Source organism: Emiliania huxleyi (assembly GCF_000372725.1).
Source record: "Emiliania huxleyi CCMP1516 chromosome Unknown EMIHUscaffold_12, whole genome shotgun sequence".
NCBI lineage: Eukaryota > Haptophyta > Isochrysidales > Noelaerhabdaceae > Emiliania > Emiliania huxleyi.
Genome location: NW_005201392.1, coordinates 427,875 through 451,497, shown reverse-complemented (window position 1 = coordinate 451,497; position 23,623 = coordinate 427,875). Strand labels below are relative to the sequence as shown.

The window sequence follows — 23,623 nt, the reverse complement described above, 5'->3', positions numbered from 1 at the left end:
CCGAGAGACAGCCGAGAGATAGCCGAGAGAGCCAGGATGTAGTGCACATGGACCCGATCAGGCGCGATGCCGCCGAGCTGGCGCCGTGGGTACCGAGGTTACCCGAGATTGCGCGAGGTTACCCGAGATTGCGCTAGAGTAGGCGCGACGCCGCCGAGCTAGCGTGGCGGAGCCGGCAGCGGGACTGGGGGGGGGGAGGCGGCGAGGAGGGAGGAGGCGGCGAGGAGGGAGGGGGCAGCGGCGGGCGGCTGGCGGGAGGAGAAACGCGTGGCGGACTCCTCGGTGCCAGGGGCGCCCCGGGGACATCTCCACGACACGTCCGTGACATGTCCGAGACATGTCCCGCAGGCGCGGGAGATGACGACCCCCGTGTCGGCACTTTCGAGCGCTGGATGGCGGTGGAGCCGCAGGAGCCTTCTAGGAACCTTCTTGGAGCCTTCTAGGCACTTTCGAGCGCTGGATGGCGGTGGAGCAGCAGTGGAGGAAAGAGCTCTTCTCGCGCGCGCTGCGCGTGGAGTCTAGATGCGGAAAGATCTCCCCGCATCTCCCCAGATCTCCCCAGATGTCGAGGCCTAGATGCGGAGTGCAGGTCCGCGTAGTGCCGAGCGGTGTTACAGAGAGGACGCGCATGCAGCCGTCTTGAACCGTGCTCCCCAGATCTCCCCAGATCTCCCCAGATCTCCCCAGCCGTCTTGAACCGCGCTCCGCCGCTTTCGCAGCTCGCGTGTGTATTCACGGCCTGCGCGTGAGTTCACAGCCCGCATGTGGTGGCGGTCCTGAGTGGGGTGCACTCGTGAGGCAGGCGAGTGATCGACGAGACGTCGGACTTGCCGGACGAAGAGGACTACTTGGGCGAGATGTAGCCGAGATCTAGCCGAGACTAGCGGCCAGCCCCCCTCCTCCGCAGCAGCACCTCCCCCCCTCTCTCGCTCCCTCTCTCGCTCCTCTCGCTCTCTCTCCCCCCCCCCCCCCTCCCCCCCCTCCCTCTCTCTCTCTCTCTCTCTCTCCCTCTCTCTCTCCCTCTCTCTCTCTCTCTCTCTCTCTCTCTCTCTCTCGCTCCCCTCGCTCTCACCCTTCCCCCTCTCCCTTCCCCCTCTCCCTTCCCCCTCTCCCTTCCCCCTCTCCCTTCCCCCTCTCCCACCCCCCCCTCTCTCCCACCCCCCTCCCCCCTCTCTCGCAGTCGAGGCAGAAGAGGCGTCGGGCGGGTTTGGAGGCTACGGCGGCTACAGCGGCTACCGCCGCCTCGGCCCCACCCCGCCGCCGGCCGCGTCGCTGCCCGGGCTTGAGGCGGGAGGCGAAGGGAGGGGCGCGGGCGGCGGCCTGACGAGGTGGGAGGGGAGCGAGCACGAGGGGGGGTGGGAGGGCGGCGGCGGCGGCGGAGGTGGAGGCGGCGGCGGCGGCGAGCTCGCCCGCGTCGCGAGCTGACGCGAGAGTGACGCGAGATGACGCGAGATTGGGCGAGAGCAGGCGACGATCTCGACCGCGTGGCGAGGGGGCTTGGCGAGGCGCTGAGGCGGGGCGAAGACTGGTCCGGCCTAGATGCCTAGAGAAGAGTCTTCAGAGTCGTGCTCGGCAGGACACGGGCCCGCCCTTCGCCCGCACTCCGTTGGAGCAGCCATCCGCCTCCGCCTCCCACTGCCCGCCCTTCCTACCTGTGTGGGCTAGGGTTAGGCTTAGGCTTGGGGTTGGGGTTGCGGCCATAGTCTTAGGGGTGCCCGCCCTTCCTACCTGTGTGGGCTAGGGTTAGGCTTAGGCTTAGGGTTGGGGTTGCGGCCATAGTCTTAGGGGTGCCCGCCCTTCCTACCTGTGTGGGCTAGGGTTAGGGTTAGGCTTGGGGTTGGGGTTGCGGCCATAGTCTTAGGGGTGCCCGCCCTTCCTACCTGTGTGGGCTAGGGTTAGGCTTAGGCTTGGGGTTGGGGTTGCGGCCATAGTCTTAGGGGTGCCCGCCCTTCCTACCTGTGTGGGCTAGGGTTAGGCTTAGGCTTAGGGTTGGGGTTGCGGCCATAGTCTTAGGGGTGCCCGCCCTTCCTACCTGTGTGGGCTAGGGTTAGGCTTAGGCTTAGGGTTGGGGTTGCGGCTATAGTCTTAGGGGTGCCCGCCCTTCCTACCTGTGTGGGCTAGGGTTAGGCTTAGGCTTAGGGTTGGGGTTGCGGCTATAGTCTTAGGGGTGCCCGCCCTTCCTACCTGTGTGGGCTAGGGTCGGGGCTGGGGCGCCGTATTCTCCCTCCTCGTCGCGCGGTGGTCCGTCTCCTCACGGCACGCGGCCGCGCTCCTCCCGCCCTGAGATGTGGGGACGCAAGGGGGTGGTTGCCATAGGAGGGAGTCCATGAAGGCGCGCTTCACCTGCGGGATGAGGATCCAAGGGGGTGGTTGCCATGTGGGGACGCAAGGGGGTGGTTGCCATACATGTTCGTCACGTAGGCCAGCACCTGGGACGAGATACAGGGGAGATACAGGCGAGGTACGGGGGAGGTGGTCGTATCTCGCCTATGGGACCTCACCGTGCGAGAGATAGGCGAGGTGCGGGGGAGATACAGGGGAGATACAGGTACGGGGGAGGCGTTCATCACGTGCCTAGCGACGCGGTGCTCCGACTCCAACGCGCGACACGTGCCCTGACGCCCCTTGGACTCCACGGCGCAGGCTCGAGGGGGCCGCCGACGCTTGGCTGCAGGCGGAGAGGGAGGCGGCGGGCCGGCCGTTGCCGCCGCCGCCGCGCCGCCGCCGCCGCTGGGCGGCTGGCGGCGGGAGGGGCGGCGGCGAGGCGGGCGGCGAGGGTGCGGGTTGGGGGGTGAGGAGAGGGCATGCCGGCGCGCGTGAGGGAGGGGCCGTGGGGTGGGAAGGGCTTGTCTCGCCGCTGAGCGCCGCGGAGCTCGAGGCGGAGATTGGGGAGGTCGCCGAGAGGGCGGGGCGGAGGGCGCGGCGAGGGGCGGCGGAGGGGCGGGGGGTAGGAGAGGCGGCGGAGGCGGCGGCGGCGGCGGAGGCGGAGGCCGTCGATTCCTCTGGCGCCGGGGAGGGGGCAGAGGATGCGGCGACGGCGGAGGAGGGGGCAGAGGAGGCGGCGGTGGCGGGGGAGGGGGCGGCGGCGGTGGCGCTGGGGGAGGCGTTGAAAGGCGAGGGCGGGGAGGTGAAGGGCGAGGCGGGGGAGGAGGAGGCGGGGGAGGGGGAGGGGGAGGGGGAGTGGGAGGAGGAGGAGGGGGACCTCGAGTGGCTCCTCGGTCCTGCTGTTGGGGCCGACGCCGACGCGGCGCGCGAAGAGGCGCGGCCGGTGTAGGATGCCCCAGCCGCACCCGTACTCTCGCCCCCCACAGCCACTACCCCCCCACAGCCACTACCCCCCCACAGCCACTACCCCCCCACAGCCACTACCCCCCCACAGCCACTGCACTGGCAGCCTCTTGCACTCCCCTCGCGGCGGCGAGCGCAGCGCGGGGCGCTCTTGACCCACCCCTCGGCGAATCTCGCACCCATGCTTGCGAAGCTCGGCGAAGCTCGGCGAATCTCGGCGAAGCTCGGCGAAGCTCGTCCAAGTTCGCCGCAGGAGCGGCGGGCCTACTTGACGCGCCGGCTGCGCCGGCTGCATGGGCGCGTGCTCGGGCGCGTCGAGGCGCTCTCCGCGGCCGAGGAGGAGGCGGGCGAGAAGCTGCGCGCGCTCGCTTCGGCCCTTCGCGCGCGCGGCGCCGACTCGGCGTCGCGGCCGGCCAGGCCGCCTCCAGGCATTCGCCCGACACGTGCCATGCCGCGCCGCAAATAGGTGCGGACTACGCGTGGCCCGCGTCGGGGGAGGGTGTCGAGGGGCTCGGCCCCGCGCAGTTTGAGCAGCAGGCCCATCTCTCCCCACATCTCCCCACATCTCCCCATATCTCGGCCCCGCGCAGTTTGAGCAGCAGGCCCATCTCTCCCCACATCTCCCCACATCTCCCCATATCTCGGCCCCGCGCAGTTTGAGCAGCAGGCCCATCTCTCCCCACATCTCCCCACATCTCCCCATATCTCGGCCCCGCGCAGTTTGAGCAGCAGGCCCATCTCTCCCCACATCTCCCCACATCTCCCCATATCTCGGCCCCGCGCAGTTTGAGCAGCAGGCCCATCTCTCCCCACATCTCCCCACATCTCCCCATTTCTCGGCCCCGCGCAGTTTGAGCAGCAGGCCCGCGCCCGCCTCCGCCTACGCAGCCTCTGCCTCCGCCGCCCGCGCTCGCCGCCGCATTGCCCGCCGCCCGCGCGCGGTTGGGTTCGTCTGCCGCCCCGGCCATCCCGCGAGCGCGTCACGTTTGCCGTAGGAGCGTGCCATTCGGCGGATGGAGGCGACGGAGCGGCAGCTGCGCAGCCAGCGCACCGCCGCCAGGGACGCGCTCGACGTCGCCTTGGCGCGGCAGACGGAGCTGCAGCGGGCCGGCCGGTTGCTGCGCGTCGGCGGCACGGCGGCGTTGCGCAGCGCGTTGCAGCGCCGCCAGTTCTCGCCGCCGCTGCAGCAGTTCCTGGGCCGGCTGCTAGAGTAGAGGTGGGGGTACAGTGCTTTTTGTGAGCTCTCGCCGATCGATGCTCATGCTCCTGCCGAAATAAGTTAAGGTCATTCACGGGTGTCCGCGGCCTACTGTGCCCGCTGGTACGACAGTGATCGCCCTCTGGGCCGGCGCGGGGGCCCCAGAGGGTGTCCATGCGGGGGGGAGATGGGGTCCCATGGCCCGCCGCAGGCGCCGATTTTTTGGAGTTTTTTTCTTTTTTCGAGATTTTTACTTGTTTTCATGGGAATTCGGCGTACTTGCGGCCATGCTATCACGCCTTGCGACAGCCTGTCGGCGCAGCTGACCGTGCCATGATGCACAATTGATCACCTGCATAGCTCGCGGCCTTAGTATCAAGCATTCAGTGACGACCTGATCGTACGGCCAGTAGGAAGGTGTCCTTCCAGCTGCGTGCACGCTTCTGGCGCAATGCGCGTCATCCTCGGATTGGCTGCTGGCACTCTCGAGGCTATGCCTACACAGCCTCGCGCGCATGGGCAGTCAAGAGGGACCACGCACCTTCTCAGGTGAGGACAGCGCCGGTGCCTCTCTCTTGGACCGGCAAACTTGGTGGTCTCGTGTCACCAATGTGGGGCCAGTGCGGCATCGCGCCATCGACAGCTCTGAACTGCGCCTCACCACTGACCGGGAAGGCCGCCAAGTGGGCCAGCACCGGTCGCACATTGTGGCAGCAGTCAGCATTGCATGGCTGATAGCTAGAGCAGCAGCGTCAGGGTCGCAGGGTCGGATCGTGTCAAGCCTCTCGCCCGGCCGGCCACGTGCAGACGTCGGCCTGTCTGCTGTCTGGAGTGATCTGTCGGCGGTCAGTACGACCGATCAGGTCGGAGTTTTCTGGTGGTTGGAGGGTCTATCTGTATGTACTCCTCGAGATCTTTCCAAATCTGCCCTCTACTTAACCGTACTTAATCGGGAAGTCGGTGCTCATAGAGACTCATAGAGCCGGAGCCCCGTTTCCGCACTGCTGCGCGGCGCACGGTGCCTCCGGGGGGGCCCGCGCCGGCCCAGAGTGATCGCCGCAAACCCTGTGGTGAGCTCCATATGATCTCGGATAACAACAAAAAACTACTTTGTATGGGCATACTTTTGTCCACCTACCAGGGTTAACGAGCGCCTCTTGCAAGAGAAAAAGAAGTTGGAAACCGAAGAGAAAACCGGCGCCAGGTGGCTCTGCGGTGTGGGCACTCTCGAACAGCTTCCAAACCAAGGACCGGCCGCTCCTCAATGCCTCCCTTCACATAAACGCACAACTCCGGACCCAAGACGCACAAGCACAGACAGTCGAGAAGGGGGAAAGACAGCGACGACAGTCAGAAGTCAGCGCTGGGTCCCAGGAAGGCGAAGGCGATGACGGCCTCCCTTCACGCTCTGGCTCGCCCCGCCGCCGCGGCGAATCATCACCGACGGCGCACAGCGTCCACAGTCGGCCGTCGCGCCGGCGCATTCGGCTGAGCAGCAGGCACCCGCACCACGGGCGGCGGCAGCATGGCTTCTCGGCTTCGACCACGGTGCGCTGGGCCTGGGCTACCAGTTGGAGAACTTTGGCTACGTGTGCTAGTGAGCTGTGCAAAGACTCGTGGAGTGGCGGCTGTGTGTGGCATTACGTGATCAACAAAGTACTGTTTTGTCGGGTTCCGTGTGTCTGACGTGTGTGTCTGGTTGGCGACAGAGTAAAGTTCAACTTAGAAAGCACCCCCAGGTTTACATCGCTACTCGCCCATAATCAGTGCTACTCGCCCATGATCAGTGCACTGTCACCCACACACACACACGTCTCGACTTTTGCGAGAAGGCACTCGCGAGGCAAAAACACGATGCGCCACAGGAGATGATTGTGCGAGAGAGAGCAGAGAGTGCAGACTGCAGAGAGTGCCGGTGCACTTCCCCGTCTATCTGCCCCTCTCCAACATGTGGGCGGCGCGAAGCGCGACATGTGGGCGGCGCGAATCGCGAAGCCAAGCGGGCAGAGGGAGGAGCACGAGACCGCAGAGTGAACCGCCGGGGCGGGCGCCTGGCGGCTGCCGGCTCCGCTGATCGCACTAGCACATGAGGTAGGTCGTCTTGTTGCTGCCACCTTTGCATTCGTACGGTCCGTCCCCGTCGGCTGTGGACGGAACGTACTTGCAGGGCATTGCAAAGTTGTCCTGCTGGATGTAAATTTCCGTGCACTTTGCTTGGTCCGCCTCGATGTAAGTCGGATCAGTGCTCCAATCAAGTGCCTGGCCGCACCAGTCGCCGTTGGTGACGGGGGCGGCCAGAACCACAAAGGAGGGAACGCCGCAGGCGCCGTTGCGGAGCGTGTACTTCTGATACGACGAGTCGAGGCAGTGCATACCTGTCGTGGCCTCGCTCGGATCGGCGGAGTCGAACTCCACCTCCACGCAGGCCGTGCCATCGCAGCAGTCATCATCAGCAAGGCACGGGTCGCCGCCAAGCCCGGGGGGGATGCAGGGGATTGCGATTGGCGTCGGGAGCGTTGGGGCTGGCTCTGGGGCTGGTACAGGCGGGGACAGCGGCGGCGGCGGCAGCGAGGGGGGCGGAGATGGTGGGGAGGGCAACGGCGGCAATGGGGAGGGCGGCGGCTGGCGCGGTGGCGACGGCGGCGGTGGCGGCGAGGGTGGTGAGGGTGGTGAGGGCGGCGACGATGGCGGGTCGGGCGGCGGTCGTGGCGGCGAGGGTGGTGCGGGGAGCGGCGACGGCGGCGGCGGCGACGAGGGCGGCAGCGGCGGCAGCGAGGGTGATGAGGGGGGCGGCGACGGTGGCGGCGGAGGGGGCGGCGGGGGGGGCGGCGATGGTGGCGGCGGCGTCGGTGCCTTACCGGGCGGATGTGGCGGCGGCGGCGTAGGGGCGAGGCCGGGCGGGAAGGGCGAACAGGCATAGATGTGTTCGCCGGTCGTGCACTTCTCGTTGCCCGATTGGTTGTAGACGCACTCTGCGGTCCACGCGCCCCATGGGTTGGTCTGCTCGTTGTAGGGCTCGACGACATAGTAGCTTTCGCACGCAGTTTGGTCTCCGTTGTACAGGTAGCACTGCAGGGGCAGGGGGTGGGGTTCAGCGTCAGGGAGAGATGTCATGTCATGAGTGGGCGGGTGCGGCCTGGGAGATGCACATGCAGATGTGCGTGCGGTGCCGCGTGTGAGTGCGCGTGAGTGTGGCGTGGGAGGGTGCGTGTGTGTGCGTGTGCGCCTAGCGCGCGTGTGTGTATGTGTGGCGCGAGCCTGATCCGAGCCAAGCTCCTTCTTCCCCTCCATCCACGGCTGAACCAATCCACAGTAAGCGGGGGGGGGCGGAGGGAGCAGCGGAGGCGCCGCCGGCGGAGAAGGAGTGGTGCAGAGAGTGGTGCTGTTGCAGGTCGGGCTGCCACAAGCATCATCTGCGGGATGGCACGGGTCCGTGCAGCAGTTTACTTTCAAGAACTCGATAGTCACCGGACTCTGCCGGGGTTGACAGGCTATGTCTTGACACTGCTCAGGGCACGAAAAGGTGCACCGCTCTTGCACAAAAGGCGTGCATTCTGGTTGCAGGCAGCTGTTTTCGTATGTCGAGCACGAGCAAGGGCAATGGCCGCGAAACAGAGAGCACCCGCCGTAGACATTGGTAGCGGTGGTTAGAACGGTGGCGAAAGGGACCTGGTCGCAGCTCAGTTCCGAGGCCCAGGGAGCGTGCGAATGCCCGGACCCTGACATCTGCCTCGAACGTGTCCGGGCCGGAATGGCAGTATTCCAGGGAAGCGCCATCTGGCCTAGCCGTCGAAGCGAACCCAGCAGCAGTGGCTGCCAGCGCGAGCACGGCGACAACGCGCAGCATATGGAGCTCAGCGACCAGCTGGTGCGGCCGCCCGGGATTAGCGGAAAGTGCCCGCCCCGCCTCAGGCGAAGTTGGTGTTGCAGTTTCGTACCCCCTCCTTCATTCGCTGGACGCGGGGTGCGCGGCTCTCCCCCACTCTTCAGTTTAGTGATCGTGTCACGCAACGCCTGCTCAAGTACGCACACCGACCATGTGCTGTGGCGCTATGTCGGCTGCGGCGAAAAGCGGCGGGCGCGGCATGCCGATGGCAGTGCGGACGATGCGGTTGCGATGTGTTCTGCTTCAAGATCGTGTCGGTGCTTGGCATGCACTTCTGCGATCCCAATCAGCTCATCGCAACGAAGCAGCGCAACAAGCTGGCTGCTGCCAACAAGGCCCTCTATGCTACCTCACACGCGGATCGTTCAAAGCCCTGCGAGTGACAGCGACAGCGACAGCGACAGCGACAGCGAGGCAGCGCCAGCGCCACAGTGAGGCAGCCATAGCCCTAGTGACAGGCACCAGCAAAGGGGCCCAACCGCCCACCCACCCATCTGTGCATTACACCCCATGGACTAAAATAAGACACCGGTGCGCGTGGATGTAGCTCTCAGCGCTTGATGCACAGCAGCGTTTGTACGTCTCACACATTTTGCAAAACTCCTGCTCCTCTACCTCACAATTTCTCTGTGTAGGGCGAGCCTGCTTTCTTGTAGCAGAGCCGAGCTCTCTACATGAGAGTTCCTGATCAACGCCTTGTGGCTCGGCAATGGCCAAGAGGTTCAATACCCGAGGTGTGTTCAATGCTCTGCGCGTTTGCTTGCGACGTGGATTTCAAGGTCCCAATCCTCGCGGTTGATGATTGACGCCGTTCGCTCGCGTGAGATTTTTGAGCGGCAGATGAACCAGCGCTGGAGCCCATCACGGCACATGCTGGAGGAAGGAGGGCAAGGGTTTTGCAGATTCTGTGACTCACGCTGCTGCTGACGGTGCGTGGCTCCTGTTGAGAGGGTTTCTCATGTGGCGTCGGGCGAGCGAGTGAGCGGTCGCGCGCGCGTGCGTGTATATCTTGAGTGTCCTGTCTCTCTCGTTAGTGGCACCACATCCCATTGTGACACTGTCCTGCGGGGGTGCTCATGAGAGCAGCAATGACAGCAGCAATGACAGCAGCAACGACAGCAGCAACGACAGCTGGTGACAGCTGGTGACAGCTGGTGACAGCTGGTGACAGCTGGTGACAGCTGGTGACAGCTGGTGACAGCTGGTGACAGGTAGGTGTCACTGTCGCTGTCGTTTGCTGTCATGACAGCTCCCAGCTGTCGTGAAAGCGGCTAACGGTCGTGACAGCGGCTAACCGTCATGACGTGAACTTTCCATAGTCTCTGAGAAAACGAGACACGCCGCGGTCGGCGGCCGGGCGCGCACGCGGCACGGCAAACCCGCGTGACTCTTTTCGCTCGTGCTTAATCGAAATTCTCTTTTCCCGCGTTGCGAACCACGAGAGGCTACGAGAGGCTACAGGCGTGCTCGCGGTGGCGTGGCCCGGCTGGGGCAAGCGGTCATGACGCTCGCGGCCGCCTCCTCGCTGTCCCAATCCCGCGTCGCCGCGTCTGCCGGCGACTGGAGCCGCGCACACAGCCTGGCGGAGCAGGCAATTGCCCTCGGCCAGAGTGATGCTGCAAAGGAGGCCGCACACGTCGCGCGAGTGCTCGCCGCGGCAGCGAGCGGCCCGCGCGCTGTGCTCAGGGTCTCTGCGAGGCCGGCGGCGGCCGAGGTGAACAAGGCGTACCACCGGCTGTGCGTGCGCATTCATCCCGACAAGAATGACGATCCGCACGCGGCCCAAGCCTTCGCGGCCCTCGTCGCGGCACGGGATCAGCTTCTCCTCTCGCCGCCCTCACCGCCGCCAGGCGGGCGCGCAGCCTCGGCCGCGGCCGCGGCCGCGGCCGCCGCGGCCGCCGCGGCCGCCGCGGCCGCCGCCTCATCCTCCACCTCCTCCGCTGCCATCGCCACTGCCACCGCCGCCGCCTCCACCGCCCCCGCCCCCTCGCGCCCCGCTCGGCCGGCGGCGCGGCGCCGCAGCGGCACGGCTCCGGAGGACGCGCTGCCCGTGCCCGCCTCGCTGCAGCTCGAGCTCGGCCTGCCGGACGGGTGGATGTATGTCGAGCGGGTGAGGGCGGAGGGGGCTTCGGTCGGCACCCGCGACCGGTACTACTACAGCCCGGCCGGCGCCAAGCTGTTCCGCTCCAAGCGCGAGATCCTGCAGCACCTCGCCGCGGTCGCCGACGCTGAAGAGGCGGCCGAGGAGGCGGTGTCGGCGGCGGTGGTCGCGGCGGCAGCAACGGGGGCCGGGGCCGGGGTGGCCGGGGCCGGGGCGGGGGCGGGCGCGACCGGGCCGGCGGCCAACGCTAGGACGGCTGCTGCTGCTGCTGGCGGCGGTGCGTCCGCCGCCCCGAGCGCCGGCACGAGCGCCGCGGCTCCCGGCGCGCCGCCGTCCGGGGCGCCACCGCCGCAGCAGGCGGCGGCGTCATCGTCGGCGGCCTCGTTGCCGTCGGCGGCGGCCGCGGCCGCGGCGACCCCCGGCACGCAGGAGGGCCGGGCCGCGGACGCGACGGAGGAGCTGCGGCGCGCGTGGGCGGAGCGGAGGCAGGCGCAGGCCGCGTGGGCGGAGCGCATCCGGAGTGTTGCGCGCGAGCGGGCCGCGGGCGGCGCGGCTGCGGAGGAGGTGGCGGACGGCCACGCGTCTTGAGGTCGTGTTGAGCGTCTGGCTTGTGTGTCTGTGTGACGCTCCAGTGTGACCGTCCCTCCGTCTTGCGTACGGGACCCCTCGATTCTGGCCGATCGCAGCACTTCGTGTTGGAGAGTCGAGATATTGAGAGTGTGACTAGGAGGGATGGACGCTGGGGATTCTCAAAGGTATATAAAGGGAGCGGACCCTGAGTTGAGGAAATCGAGGGACGCGACCCACCTCGCCACAGACGGTCCCGCGCCTCGCCGCTATGACGGGGACACACCCCGCACCGTCCGCTGTGTCCCCGTCTTTGTCCGGAGTGAAAAGTCCAACGCGCTCGTCGGTGGCGGCTTCCCTCAACCTGCGCCGCGCTCGGCGAACCTCGACAGCGCTTTCGGTGGCATGCAGCTCTTTGCGACAGAAGCCTGGAGAGCAGCTCCTCTGCTGCTCACACGCTCTGCACAGTTGGCACAACCCACTGTGCGGCTGCCACAGCTGTGACAGCGATGGGCTTGCCCTCACTGGCCCTCAGTCTCTTGTGCTGCGGCTTGTGTGAGCGACACTGCTCGGCGACTGCCGGCACACTGTGAGACCATGGGTGTGAGGTTAAACCACGCTACCAGCGCTTGGTCACATCAGCCCTGAGGTCAGATCCATCTACTCTGTTGATGACAAGACTTGTTTACTGGCTGGAGCCGAGCAGGAGGACCCAGCGCACAACCCCTGGTCAACTCAGGGTCCGCTCCCCGTACCCCTTGGAATGCGAATGGCCCCGGACGATCCAGCCTTACAAGTACGAGATCGCGCGCGCTTCGCGCACAGCACCGCCTGTTCTCCGCGGCTGTGTGACGACGCGTGCCGTGTGCCAGCAGAGTTGGGCGCGCGCGGCGCGACCTTAGGGTACCCCTAGGCTTAAAAGGGTGGGCCCTGGGGCGCGCGCCTGCGGCTTAAACGGCTTAAAACCGGCCTAGGCCGGTTTTAAGAGCTGCTGGGCCGCCGATTCCTTAAACGGTCTTAAACGCTTAAACGGTGCGGGAGAGCTCCCGAGGTCGATGGTCCGGGAGGCTCCCGGTAGACGCCGGAGGCCGGGAAGCTGGCTACAGTCAGCTGGCACGCGTCCCCTATGCGAGTATGGCTCCTGCCAGTGCACCAGACCTACAGATGTGTCTTCAGAGGCGGGTTTGTGCCTAATAAAGGCAGTATTGGATAAAACGGCGCGGAACCCAGCGACGCGTGCCGGTGAGGCCGATTTTCTTAAACAGACTTTAAAGAGGGACCCCCCGTGCCTGCAATCTCTTAAATGACAATTTGAGCCCCCAAACCTCCTCATTTCCTAAAAGGTCTTAAAACAATCCGGCCCTCAGAACCCTAGGGGTACCCTAAGGGCGCGACGGCGCCGGCGAGGGAAGGCGCGGGTGCAGCGGCCGCCGGCGGTCGTACCGCTCGCTGGCCAGCGCAGCAGCGGACAGCGCAGCGGCCGCCGGCGCAGCAGCCAGAGCAGCCGGTGCGCGCCTTGCGAGGCGAGTACTGCCGCCCGGCAGCCTCGTGAGGCGGCCAGGCGCGGCAGTACTCGTTCGAATGTTGCGAGCCGTGCGCGCGCCGAGGCGCCCGCGGCGCGCGCCCCTGCCAGTAGGAGGCGGCGCAATATGGCCATAGTACAGCCCTTGAGGAGGAGGAAGAGGCTGGCTGGCAGTGCTATATGCCGCCGAGGGGCAGTTTTGGGGTGCTGACCCACGCCCAGGGGGCTGCAGAACGCGTCCGCAACCGGGACAACCGCCCCCCCAGCCGAGGCCGGTCGAAGCCCCCTTGAGCACAGCCATGAGGAGTCCTCTTGGTGCTTCTGGCGGCCGTTCAAAGGTCGGGCGCGCGCCGATGGGGGGTGGGTGTATCTTGCTTGCTCCACACCGAGCGCCATCGGTCCGGACCGGCGTGCTCACCGAGGGTCGGCGTGCACAAGGTCTGAGCCGCGGGCGCTCGGCGCCAAGTGCAGTGTCACGCTCGCGCGCGCGAGCGGGTCACAATGGGAAACCCTCGTTTCCTATGAACTCGGTCCCCCAACGGAAGAGGCCTCGCTCCTATTGAAACACTCCAACATCAGATTTGCCTCGTGCGTCCCTTCGAAAGCTATTTTCTTTTGGGGGAGTTTTCTTGTAAGATTCTTTTGGGTCCTGTGGGCCCCTTATCATACTTAGTCGGCACAGGCGCACGTCCCCGCAGCGCCACCAGCACCTGTGCCTGTAACCTGCGAACGCGCCGCATATGCGCAATCTCCGCGCATGTGCGGCACTCGCAAGCCTTTCACTCCTCGCAAGGGCCGAGGCCGACGCGGCCAGCTTCGGCCTCGCCTTCCTCGAGGCGAACGCAGAGGCAGAGGGCGTGGTAGTCCTGCCCTCGGGGCTGCAGTATCGTGCTCTGGCTCACGGCGGTGGGGAAACGTCACCTGCCGTCGACTCGCCCATCGAAGTTAGCTGGGAGGGCTTCACCGCGGCCGCCTTCAATGCGACACCTCGTGGCGCACCCTTCTACTCGACATACGCGGGTGATGGGCCAATGCCACTCACGCCGCAGGAGGGGGTGAGCGCGTGGGAGGAGGCGCTCACACTCATGGGCGAGGGCGACAGGTGGGAGCTGTTCGTGCCGGCCCAACTCGGCTACGGCGAGGACGGCATGGAGGGCGTCGTCGAGAAAGGAGAGGCGCTCGTGTATGTCCTCGAGCTCGCCGTCATTGAGGTTGAGAGCAAGACCACTCCGCGGCGATCGCAAGGAGAAACTCGCCGCTCATCGGGCCCAGCAGTGTGCGACACGTGGCGCCTCCACTAGGCGAGACCCCGAGGCGGAACTCCGCGCGGCCGAGGAGGCGCTCGAGGCGTGGGACGACCTCGACGGAAGCAGCGGCGGGGTTGGGTTGGCGCGCCTCGACGGCGTGACGGAGCTTGACGATTGGTGCGCTCGGGCGCCGCCGCGCCCGCTCGTCCTCGCACAGCTGCGCCTGCCGCTCGCAGGCGCCCAGCACGTCCGCCTCCCAATGCCCCTCCCTTCCCTCCCCTTGCCTTCCACGACACCCACGCCTTCCCTTTGCCTTTCACGACCATCGCACCTCGTTGTCCACGACCATACGACACACCCACGACACAACGATCACACCGTTTTGACAAGCCTGCGACGATCTGTGTCACAGGAGTGCTGCTCGCCGCGTTCCTCGAGTCCGCAGCGGCGCACGCAGGTCAGGAGGCCTCATACGCATACGCCGCCGACTCCTTCTACCTGCCCTCGCCGCTCGAGCAGTACCTCGGGCTCGCTGCGCCCGCCATCTACGTCTCTTTCAACCGCGGCGCCTCCTGGGATCGCTGCGCCGCTGGGCTCGAAACGCCGGCGTGGAGTCACGCGCCGCTCATTCCCCTCGAGCCAGGCACAGACGCCGACGGCAAGCCAGCGCCGCCCAGCGTCGCGGCGGTGCGCGAGGCACTCGAAACGTGCGCATTCGGACGTGCGCAGCCGCATGGGGACGAGCTGTGAATGGCCGGACGGCGGTTTCGGTGCGATGTAGTAAGAGGAATCCTCCGTGTTCCGCGGCGTGTTCCTCACACACAGGGTCACAGCTCAGGCCTCAGCACACTACACAGGCTCAGCGGAGAGCGGTCTGTTGTTCGCCATGGTTGAAAAAAGGGCTAGAGGTCGCTCTACATGCACACGACACGCCCATGTTTGTACTCTAGTCGCATCTCTCTGCCGCCGTCTGTTACCATAACCGGAGTTATTGACGGCACACGACATAGTGTATCATATCTGTGCTGGCGATGGCGTAGTCCTGCACGAAGAGGTGCTCGGCGAGCAGCTGCCCACGCCACACCAACTCGTTGCCCCCCACGCGCCGCCTTCCAGCCGTCGCGGCATCCACGCCAACCAGCTCCTCGGCCAGCCCGTGCAAGTCAGCGATCGAGTGGTCGGGGAAACAGCGGAGGAGATGCACGATCTCGACACCCACCGCGGAGCCGCCGGCTGCGTCGGCTGCGACCACCGCGGCGGCTTCGGAGGCTGCGGCGCTGGCCGCGCCGCTCGGCGCCGGCGGCGCGGCCGGGTCGTCGAGAGCGACGAGGAGGTTGTGCACCTCGTAGGCCGGGTCTGTGCGGAGGTCGGAGACGGAGACGGTGAGCACATCGTCCACCGAGCGCACGCCGCGGAGCCAGCGGCCGCGCGGCGCGGTGCCGGGTCCGGTGCCGTCGCGGATCTCCTCAAACGCTCGGACGACGGCGGCAAAGCGCTCGGCGGCGCCGGGGTCGTCGCCCGCGACATCCGGGTGCAGCGAGAGAGCCAGCCGGCGGAAGGCTCGCTTGCACTCGTCCAGTTCCTCGCCGCGCCTGACGCCGAGCACCGCCCAGGGGCTGGGAGCAGCGGTGCCGAGGAGCCGTCGCGCAGCGAGGCAGGTCAGCATTCACCGAATTCACGCCCAATCCAGGGATGGCCCAAAAATTAAAGAAAATCAAACGGCCCGACAGCCTGTACATCCCTCCCTTGGGTTGTCCGTTTTCTTCTTCTTCTTAGACGGAGTACAGCTGAAGAGTCCCCGGGCTAGAAGGGGGCCCGTGAATCTGCAGCCGTGAACATCTTTAGCTTGTGAGCCCTCGAAGTGTGAGCCAGGAAAAGGGTTGAACGAAGTCAAAAGCTCTGTGCAAAGCTGGAAAATGGCCTCACACTCAAATCTGACTCACACAAAAACACGCTCGGACAGCGGCGTTGCGCGGCTCAAATGGAGAGTCTTGCCGTACGGCGTCTAGCGACATTTCTACCCGCCTCTGGGCTCTTGTCGCGACAGCTTGTCGTGCTGGCAATAGCCTTCGGGGCCCGCCTGTGCGTGCTGATCCCCTCTGTGGCACTCCTTGTGTGTGCCGTCCGCCGCAAGCACGAGCACATGCAGCGCGAGGGCGTGCAGAGAGGCGCACGGCGGCCAGCTGGACGGCGGGCGCCGCGCACGCGCCTCCATGGCTCGGAAATCGACCTGTTGCCTATTAACACAGCCGGCGTGAGCGGTGAAGAGGGCACGGGGCCGGACTTTAACACAATCGGCGATCGCCAGTCAGCGCCGCCGTACAGGTAAAGGTGCTTTGCGTGGTCACAGGGCTTACCCCGTGCCCCTCCGGTGCGATTCCGGCCGCAGCCGGTGTGCAGCAGACTGGTCTCGAGGTAAACGCGCCGTGGAGGCAGACAGAACGGAGGGGCGCTCAGATCGAGCTCGACGCGGCTGCTGCCCGCGCGCGCCATCGGGGTGTTTTGCGAGTCCGGGTAGGAGCCTGACGAGGCAGGGCCGGGCTGAGAGCAGAGAGCAGAGGGTATCATAGGTCCAGGAGGAGCACAGGGGAGCCAGCTAGCAGAGGAAGGAGTGGTCCAGGGGAATAGCAAAAGGGTGAGCAGACCGATAAGAAGCCACTTTGCCGCTGCGCGCGAGAAGGTGTAGAGTCCGCGCGCAATCTGCTGGAGTGTGTTGTGCTGCAGGCCGTCCCTCGACAGCAAGAGGTCAAATCCGGCAGGCAGCGCAGCCTGGCGGTCGCTGAAGTCTACGACACTGAAGTTGGCCTCCATGCCCTGCAGTGGAGAAGTAAGGTCCCGCCGCTTGCGCTGGTGTGACTCAACCAGAAATGGGACGATGTCCGCTCCGTGGTACCGGAGGGGATGGTTTGCGGCGCGCAATGATGCAAAGAGGGCCTGCTGCCAGACAAGCGCGCCGCAAGGGATGTCGAGCATTGAGTGCACGCCGAGGGAGCGGATTAGCGCAAGCAGGACCCTCCGAAGTGGGCCTAGAGGTAAAGTTGAGCATTGATGGACGATTTTTCACACGAACTAAGTCGGTGTTTCGTATCAAGAATACTCATGCACTCACGGGCGCGACACCGTTTGCAGCCGTCTGCTCAACTGCTGGTGCTGCGTTGGTGCGTTGTGTGCCTGTTCGTGTTCCGTGCTCCGCGCATGCCTGTGAATCCAAGCGTTGAGCCCTGGCCCGAACCGCCGCCGACGCCGCCCCACTTGTGTCGGCGGTAGACATTGGCAAAGGAGCTCTGCGTCGTGGGGTCGAGCGCAAGGCGCCGCCCGGCCTCGACGTGCTCGCCGTCGATCGGCTGCTTTGAGGCGCGCATTTTCGCGACAGCAGTTTTACACGTGTCGTGAAAACGCGAGGTAAAAAACACAAGCAACTTCTGTTTACTTTATGGCCCCTTCCCTGCGAACGTGCACCCCCTAAGGGCCCTAGTAGCCCGATACCGATCATCCGGCCCGCTGGGTGCGCTTCTTACTACATACTAGCTCCCCGGCCCTGGGTGGTTGGGTGTGAGTCTGAGACTGAGTGAGGTTAATGACTGCACTCCAAAGTGCTCCAATTGACGCCGCTGCTGTACCGGGCCGTGAGGGCTGGCTGAAGCGCCGCGTCGGGCGGCCGCCAGCATGCGACTTTGAGAGAAGCTCGGCCTCGTTCACAACACTCAAGAACCACCTTAATCCTTATTCATTATTATCTCATTCTCAAGATGCGCGCCCGGAAGAAAGGCAGGCGATAAATATTGATTCTCGCCCCTGTAACTATTGATATTGATTATTGACAGCATCCCCTCTAACTATTGACAATATATTGACATATTGATCGCTGATTTTAACCTCCAAAAGCACCAATGTCGACATTTGTCCCAAACATTGCCTAGATGTGGGCTGAAATCGAAAAAATCGCGAGTTCAAGGCGATTTTTAATGCGCGGTTTAAGCGATTTCGAAGCGATTTTGGCCCGTTTTTAGCGATTTAGAGCCACTTTCAAGCCATGGACGATGGACCCACCTGACGGTCCTGACCAGCCCAGGCCCAGCCTCTCCTCTAAAGCCGTAACTATTGCCATATATATTGATATTGATCTCGCCTCTCTAACTAATTAGTTTAACTATTGGAGCAATATATTCAATATTTATCGCCTGCCTTACCCGGAAGCCGGATGATATACTGTATCGCGAGATGCGATGCGCGCGCATATCCTTCATATCTGTGTAGATGGCGGGGGGTCCCCAGACGGTCTCCGGGTCCGTTTTGGACCCGGATGTCACAAGGCAACCACACACTGAGGTTGAGTAAATCAATAATACATCCGGTCGCGAGGCGCACACTCGCCGCGCACACTCGAGCGTGCGGCCGCGTCACCGCCGGCCAGCTGACCGCTCGAGGCCCTCCAGACGCGACAGCTCGTCGCACCACCGCATGTGGGCACGGCCGGCCTGCTCCTGCATGCTCGTCCGCTCCTGGCCCTGGTAGTGCCCCGCCGCCTCCATCATCTTTTGGCGCTGGGCACGCTCGTGCCGGCAGCGCTGCCGCACCTTCGCGAGCGTCTGCCGCTCCACCTCCCCCTCTGCCGTGGCGAGAGAGGCGCCTGTCGGGGGGGCAGAGCTGTCCGTTTCGAGCGATTGATCGCGCCGTCCGAGTGGGAGAGCTCGAGCGAGTTCTCTCGGCGGATCTCGGCGAATCGAATCTCGGCGGATCTCGGCGGATCTCGGCGGATCTCGGCGGATCTCGGCGAATCTCGCGCCGTCTGAGTGGAAGAGCTCGAACGAGTCGTCGACGAAGTACGGCACTCCCATGCGGAGTGTCTGCCGCTCGAGCGGCCACGGGGAGGAGGGGTGCAGCCGCCACGCCTGGCAGAGTGCGAGGGACACACGGTCTCATCCCTCACCCCTCGAGGCGGCCAGGCGGGGAGGCGTCAGGAGGCGGCAGGGGAGGAGGGAGGCGGCAAGAGGGGAGAGGCAGCAACAGGGAGGGGAACTGGCAGGGCAAGGGGGAAGGCGAGGCGACAGGCGCGAGGAATAACTCGCAGGCGGCGTGCTATAGGTGTGCAAGCAAACCGCGCCTGCGGCCGCTCTCGGCAAAATCTCGGCAAAATCTCGGCAAGATCTCGGCAAAATCTCGGCTGCCTCTCGGCTGCCTCTCGGCTGCCTCTCGGCTGCCTCTCGGCTGCCTCTCGGCTGCATCTCGGCTGCATCTCGGCCGCGACGCCTGCGGCCGCTCTCCAAACAAGATCGGCGAGAGGAGGGAGAAGGCCATCAGCATGAGGACCGGCGCCAGCTGCGCGAGGCTGAGCTGCATCGGCTGCCCGCCGCCGCCTGAGCCGCCACTCCAACGGACGAGTCAAGCCCGCCGCACGGTCTGCGGCGTGCGACAGCTGGCCCTGGCGGCGCGAGGCGGCGGCGAGGGCGAGATGGAGGCGGTTTGGGGGAGGCGGCAACGGCGGCGGTAGTGAGGGGGGCGGCGGCGCTGGCGGCGGCGCCTCCTCCCCCGCCGGTTGTTCTGCGGCGGGCGCCTGCCCGCCCGGCGCCGGGAGGCACGCCGAAAAACATGTTGAAGATGTCCTCCGGCGTCAGCTCGTCGGCGTACACCTTCCACAGCACCGCGGTCCCAGGGGCATCGCTGGCTGGCGTGCTCTCTCTGTCCCGCTCGTGTGTGCGTCGGGGCTGTGTGATTGGCATGTGGGACGGTGTCCACTCTCGCCCTGCGTGAACGCCTGCTGCGCGCCGCCATACTGCGGGCGGCGGCGCATCTGCGGCTGCTGGTCGGGGCGCTGGCCGGTCCGATCGAAGAAGGCGCGCCTGAGGGAAGTGGTCAGGGCTCACGGGCTGCTTACGACACTTTAAGGCCAAAGAAGAAGGCGCGCGCTTGTCGGGGTCATTCAGCAGCTGAAAGGCGTCGGAGATCTCCTTGAACTTCTTCTCGGCGAGCTCCGGCCGCTCGGTGTTCTTGTCGGGGTGCCACTTGAGCGCCGCCCGCTTGTATGCCTGAGTACGGCAAGGGCGCAACCGCTATGCGCCGGAAGCGCGTGGGCAGATGCCTCCGGCGGGTGGGGGACTCGCCTTGGAGATCTCCTTCTCGGACGCGTTTCGCTCGACGCCGAGGACCGTGTACGGGTTGCTCATGCGCGCCGGCCTTCGGGACGCCTCACGAGGCCGCTCGGTGTGAATCCCCCCCCATCCCCAGGGCCTCCAGGGCTCGCACCTCAACCTCTCACAGGCCAGCGCACAGCGCCATAGGAGGTATTTTCTTCTCAATAACAAGGCTGTGAACAGCGCCATAGGAGGTATTTTCTTCTCAATAACAAGGCTGTGAAGCGCCATAGGAGGTATTTTCTTCTCAATAACAAGGCTGTGAAGCATAGCGCCACACCCGGGAGGACGTATTTTCTTGTCAATAACAAGGCTGTGAAGTCCCAGCGTGATGTCCACTACGAAGTCAAGGTGCCTAGCGCCCTCACAAAGACACGAGGCGAGCTGGGCAGGGCTCGGCGGCACACGGCGGATGCTGTGCGTCACTGGGCCACACGTTTGTTTGGTTTCGCTTTCGGCAGCACCCTCGACCAAACCTTGCTCAAGGTTCTTGGGTGCAAAGAGCGCGGCCACAAGTCACAGGGCCCGCTCGTCCATGCGACCGGCAAAGGCTGGGTCAAAGAGCACAAGGGACAGTACTACGACGCGCTCCATGTCAAGACCGGAATCGTCAAAATTTGTCTCGTCGAAAGCCAGGGCGGCATCGCGCCGCCAACCAAGAGAATCATCCACAACTTCGCCAAAGAGGTCGGCAGCCCGAGCGCCGTCGACCGCACCGACTACGGCACAGCCTCCGGCAGCGCCCGGGGCTACGTCCAGCACCACTCGCAACAGCTCTCGCGCGCCGCCGTGTCTGTGGCGACGCGCAGAACATCAACAACGCTGCTCGCAACATGCGTGTCGCGCACTCATTCATGACCGGTCTCAATGCCCCACCCCCCTGCGCGCGGGCCTTCTAGGCCCGCGGGTAGTCTCCCCCCATCCCCAGGGCCTCCAGGGCTCGCACCTCAACCTCTCACAGGCCAGCGCATAGCGCCATAGGACGTATTTTCTTCTCTATAACAAGGCTGTGAACAGCGCCATCGGACGTATTTTCTTCTCAATAACAAGGCTGTGAAAGGACTCAATAACTGTGAAAGGACGTATTTTCTTCTCAATAACAAGGCTGTGAATTCTAGGCCCGCGGGTATAGTTAGTCTCCCCCAGGGCCTCCAGGGCTCGCACTACCCCGCAAGGAGTCCAGAAAGCTTTTTTTGGGCGAGGCGTCTATCGGAGGCTGCTATCTAGGCGGTGGCGATGCCAAGATGTATCATCGCGGGTTTCAGTATTGCCTGTGCCGCTCGGTCGGCGCGAGCAGCAGTCGGCGGTTTCGACCCCCTGCAGGGCGCCCACAATGTCACACGAGGTCTATGGCGCCGGTCTCGTAGCTACGATAGCCTCCCGTGCGCAGGGCACATAGATCGTAAGGATTAGACGTGCTCAGAGCCTGGAGTCGGGCCTCCATTCGACGGAGGCATGGCGCCCGGCAACGTGCAGCTGCATGCAGGCCAGAGGGCGTGAGGTGAGGCCGAATCCGCAGTCGCACGAGCACCGCTGCCCCCAGCGATGATCATGCATGGAATGGCACGGCGGACCCCGCCTGCGAGCGTGGGAGACAGTCGCGGGGCGCGAGGTCTCAGGAGGGGTGAGTGGGGGCGGCCAAAAACGCCGTTTTTCATCTTGCGGGGTATCATCTGACCCCGACGGACTGCCGACACGGACTGCCATGCTGAAGACTGCCTCGCTTCTGCTCGTCGCGCTGCCGGCGTCTGCCCTGCCGGTGCTCCGTCCCGCCACAATTACTCACTCAGGCAGGCTGAGCCTCACACGCGCACTCCGGCGTGCGCAGGCCAACACCGTCCACGACGTCAAGCCAACCGCTCGCGGCCTCGCCTTTGCGCCCAAGCCCTCTCCCGTGCCCGACGTGGTCGACGACCCCACCTGGCTGGTCGCCACCTCCGGCTTCTGCTCCAACCTCAACGTCGTGATGAAGGAGCGCGACTTCGAGGCAAGCGAGACGGAGGGCGACACGGCGGCCCACTTCATGGCCGACATCTCCTTCAACTACTACCCGCAGACGGCAGTGAAGTTCACCGACTTCCCGCACCACCTCGCAAAGACCATCGAGGGCGACGCGTCAGAGGCGGACGCGCTGGTCTCAAGCGCGTGGGATCACAAGAACATCGCGCTGCTCGAGCCGACGTCGACGTGCGGCCCGGAGCAGGGCGATCAGGCTTGGGGCATCTCGGTCTTCAAGGTGGAGGAGCACCGGCACTGCAGTGACGGCGAGACGGCGTGGGAGGGACACCCCTGCGTCCACTACTCCGGCTACGTCTCGGCGGCTACGTCCAACTTTGTCAACGTGAATGAGGGGCGATTCGTCTGCCAGCTGTTCGTCGACTCAAGCACAGAGTGCGAGAGCGCTTGTATGCCGCCCGATGACCCCAAAGACCCATGCCTGCAAGGGAAGTTTGTCTGTACGCGGGACGACGGTTCGTGCGGCAAGTTCATCGGGGTGCGCCACACGGAACACCGATTGCCCATATTCCAAGCATCGCATCTTAGCATACGGACGTGCACGTCCTCTCCACAGATCCCGAACGCAGACGCATGTAGATATTAACGCGCCGCCCGCTCCCGTACATATGCATTGACCACAGAGAGTTAATCGCGATGATGCCCCGACGTGATACTCAGGATGGCACTTACAGTGACGAAGGGTTACTGCTACTTCAAGAAGAAAAACGCCGCAAACTGCGACTACTACATGACCGGCTGCATGGACTTTGGCGCTGGCAACCCCAACAGCAGTCAATGCACATACTACAAAAGCTTGGCGCGCAGCCGCCCCTGCGCCCTGCCACCGCCCGAGGCCCCGAGCCCGAGCCTGAGTTTTTTGGCGCCGCATGCTCACACAGGACCGGCGCGCACGCACTATCCATGAATAGAGAGCTCCCCACGCGTGTGCAGGTGACGAAGGGGACGTGCCCAGACCAAGGGGTCGTGTAGGCCGTGCGCTGACACTCTCAAGAGCAATTCAAAAATTCACTCGCGGTCCTCGACTTGAGTGACTGCCCCACAAGCGTCCCCATTCATTTAGAGTCACGACGCCGCACCGCGCGTGGCTTTCGCCGCGTGGCAAGACGGTAGTGAGAAGCGAAGCTAGAACGGGGGAGAGGGGTGGGGGTGGGGGAGGAAGGAGTCGGAGGAGGGGAAGGGTGCCATTAGGGACGAGGGCGTGGTTGGTTGGTTAGTTCGCGGGGTCATTTGTGGTTGGTGCGACGACTCGCACGCACGCTGTGTGGGTGTTTTCGACTGCCTGGGGGCGTGTAGGGGGTTGGGCTATTTGCCTGGCGTACTACACGGGGTCACGGCGGTCGTGTGATTAGCTTGTGTGCCTTGTGGTAAGCTTGTGGCGCAAATGTACTGTATCATGCCTATAGATCCTTCATACGTTAGGATGGGTTAGTGCCGGGTTAGCGTCGGGTTATGGTAACCCGTTCTAACCCGTGCTGACCCGTGCTGGGTTAGTGTGGCTTAACCCGGTGGAACCCACGGCTAACCCGCGCTTACTGACAGACTCACTTGATACGAAACCACTCGCATCGTTGCCTCCATTAACGCACGCACTTCCCCTTCTCTTCTCTAAGCTAGAAAAAAGAAACGCGCCGGAGCTGTCGTCGGCGAGCCTTGCTCTGCTGGCC

At 64.8% G+C, this 23,623-nt stretch overlaps 5 protein-coding genes across 5 annotated transcripts; 2 read left to right on the top strand and 3 right to left on the bottom strand.

Moving 5' to 3' along the window:
- Positions 1 to 9,873: 9,873 nt before the first annotated feature.
- On the top strand, positions 9,874 to 12,025 carry EMIHUDRAFT_200483 (hypothetical protein; the record flags this gene model as incomplete). The annotated part of the gene is made up of 3 exons (XM_005790436.1): positions 9,874 to 10,173; positions 10,441 to 10,590; positions 11,963 to 12,025. 3 exons carry the CDS (start codon positions 9,874 to 9,876, stop codon positions 12,023 to 12,025), a joined length of 513 nt encoding a protein of 170 aa, XP_005790493.1.
- A 1,355-nt stretch (positions 12,026 to 13,380) lies between these two features.
- EMIHUDRAFT_47350 (hypothetical protein) lies at positions 13,381 to 13,773 on the top strand (the record flags this gene model as incomplete). The annotated part of the gene is made up of 1 exon (XM_005790435.1): positions 13,381 to 13,773. A coding segment is annotated over one exon (393 nt), but the record flags the coding sequence as incomplete, so codon positions are not given.
- Positions 13,774 to 14,797: 1,024 nt separating this feature from the next.
- EMIHUDRAFT_200481 (hypothetical protein) lies at positions 14,798 to 15,475 on the bottom strand (the record flags this gene model as incomplete). The annotated part of the gene is made up of 2 exons (XM_005790434.1): positions 14,798 to 14,953; positions 15,152 to 15,475. The coding sequence occupies 2 exons, from the start codon at positions 15,473 to 15,475 to the stop codon at positions 14,798 to 14,800; spliced, it is 480 nt and encodes a 159-aa protein (XP_005790491.1).
- A 687-nt stretch (positions 15,476 to 16,162) lies between these two features.
- Positions 16,163 to 17,171, bottom strand: EMIHUDRAFT_200480 (hypothetical protein; the record flags this gene model as incomplete). Its single annotated transcript, XM_005790433.1, has 4 exons — positions 16,163 to 16,175; positions 16,253 to 16,331; positions 16,455 to 16,835; positions 17,042 to 17,171. The coding sequence occupies 4 exons, from the start codon at positions 17,169 to 17,171 to the stop codon at positions 16,163 to 16,165; spliced, it is 603 nt and encodes a 200-aa protein (XP_005790490.1).
- Positions 17,172 to 19,070: 1,899 nt separating this feature from the next.
- EMIHUDRAFT_433550 (hypothetical protein) lies at positions 19,071 to 19,994 on the bottom strand. Its single transcript, XM_005790432.1, has 4 exons — positions 19,911 to 19,994; positions 19,717 to 19,835; positions 19,565 to 19,649; positions 19,071 to 19,439 (listed from the first exon to the last, which is right to left on the bottom strand). The coding sequence occupies exons 1-4, from the start codon at positions 19,971 to 19,973 to the stop codon at positions 19,107 to 19,109; spliced, it is 600 nt and encodes a 199-aa protein (XP_005790489.1). The 5' UTR covers positions 19,974 to 19,994; the 3' UTR covers positions 19,071 to 19,106.
- Positions 19,995 to 23,623: the final 3,629 nt, after the last annotated feature.

Coding starts and splice junctions, on each gene's coding strand:
- EMIHUDRAFT_433550 (XM_005790432.1), bottom strand. CDS start 19,973: ATGAGCAACCCGTACACGGTCCTCGGCGTCGAGCGAAACGCGTCCGAG. Junction 19,836..19,910: donor CCGAGAAGGAGATCTCCAAG/GCGAGTCCCCCA, acceptor TGCCGTACTCAG/GCATACAAGCGGGCGGCGCT. Junction 19,440..19,564: donor AGTATGGCGGCGCGCAGCAG/GCGTTCACGCAG, acceptor GTGCTGTGGAAG/GTGTACGCCGACGAGCTGAC.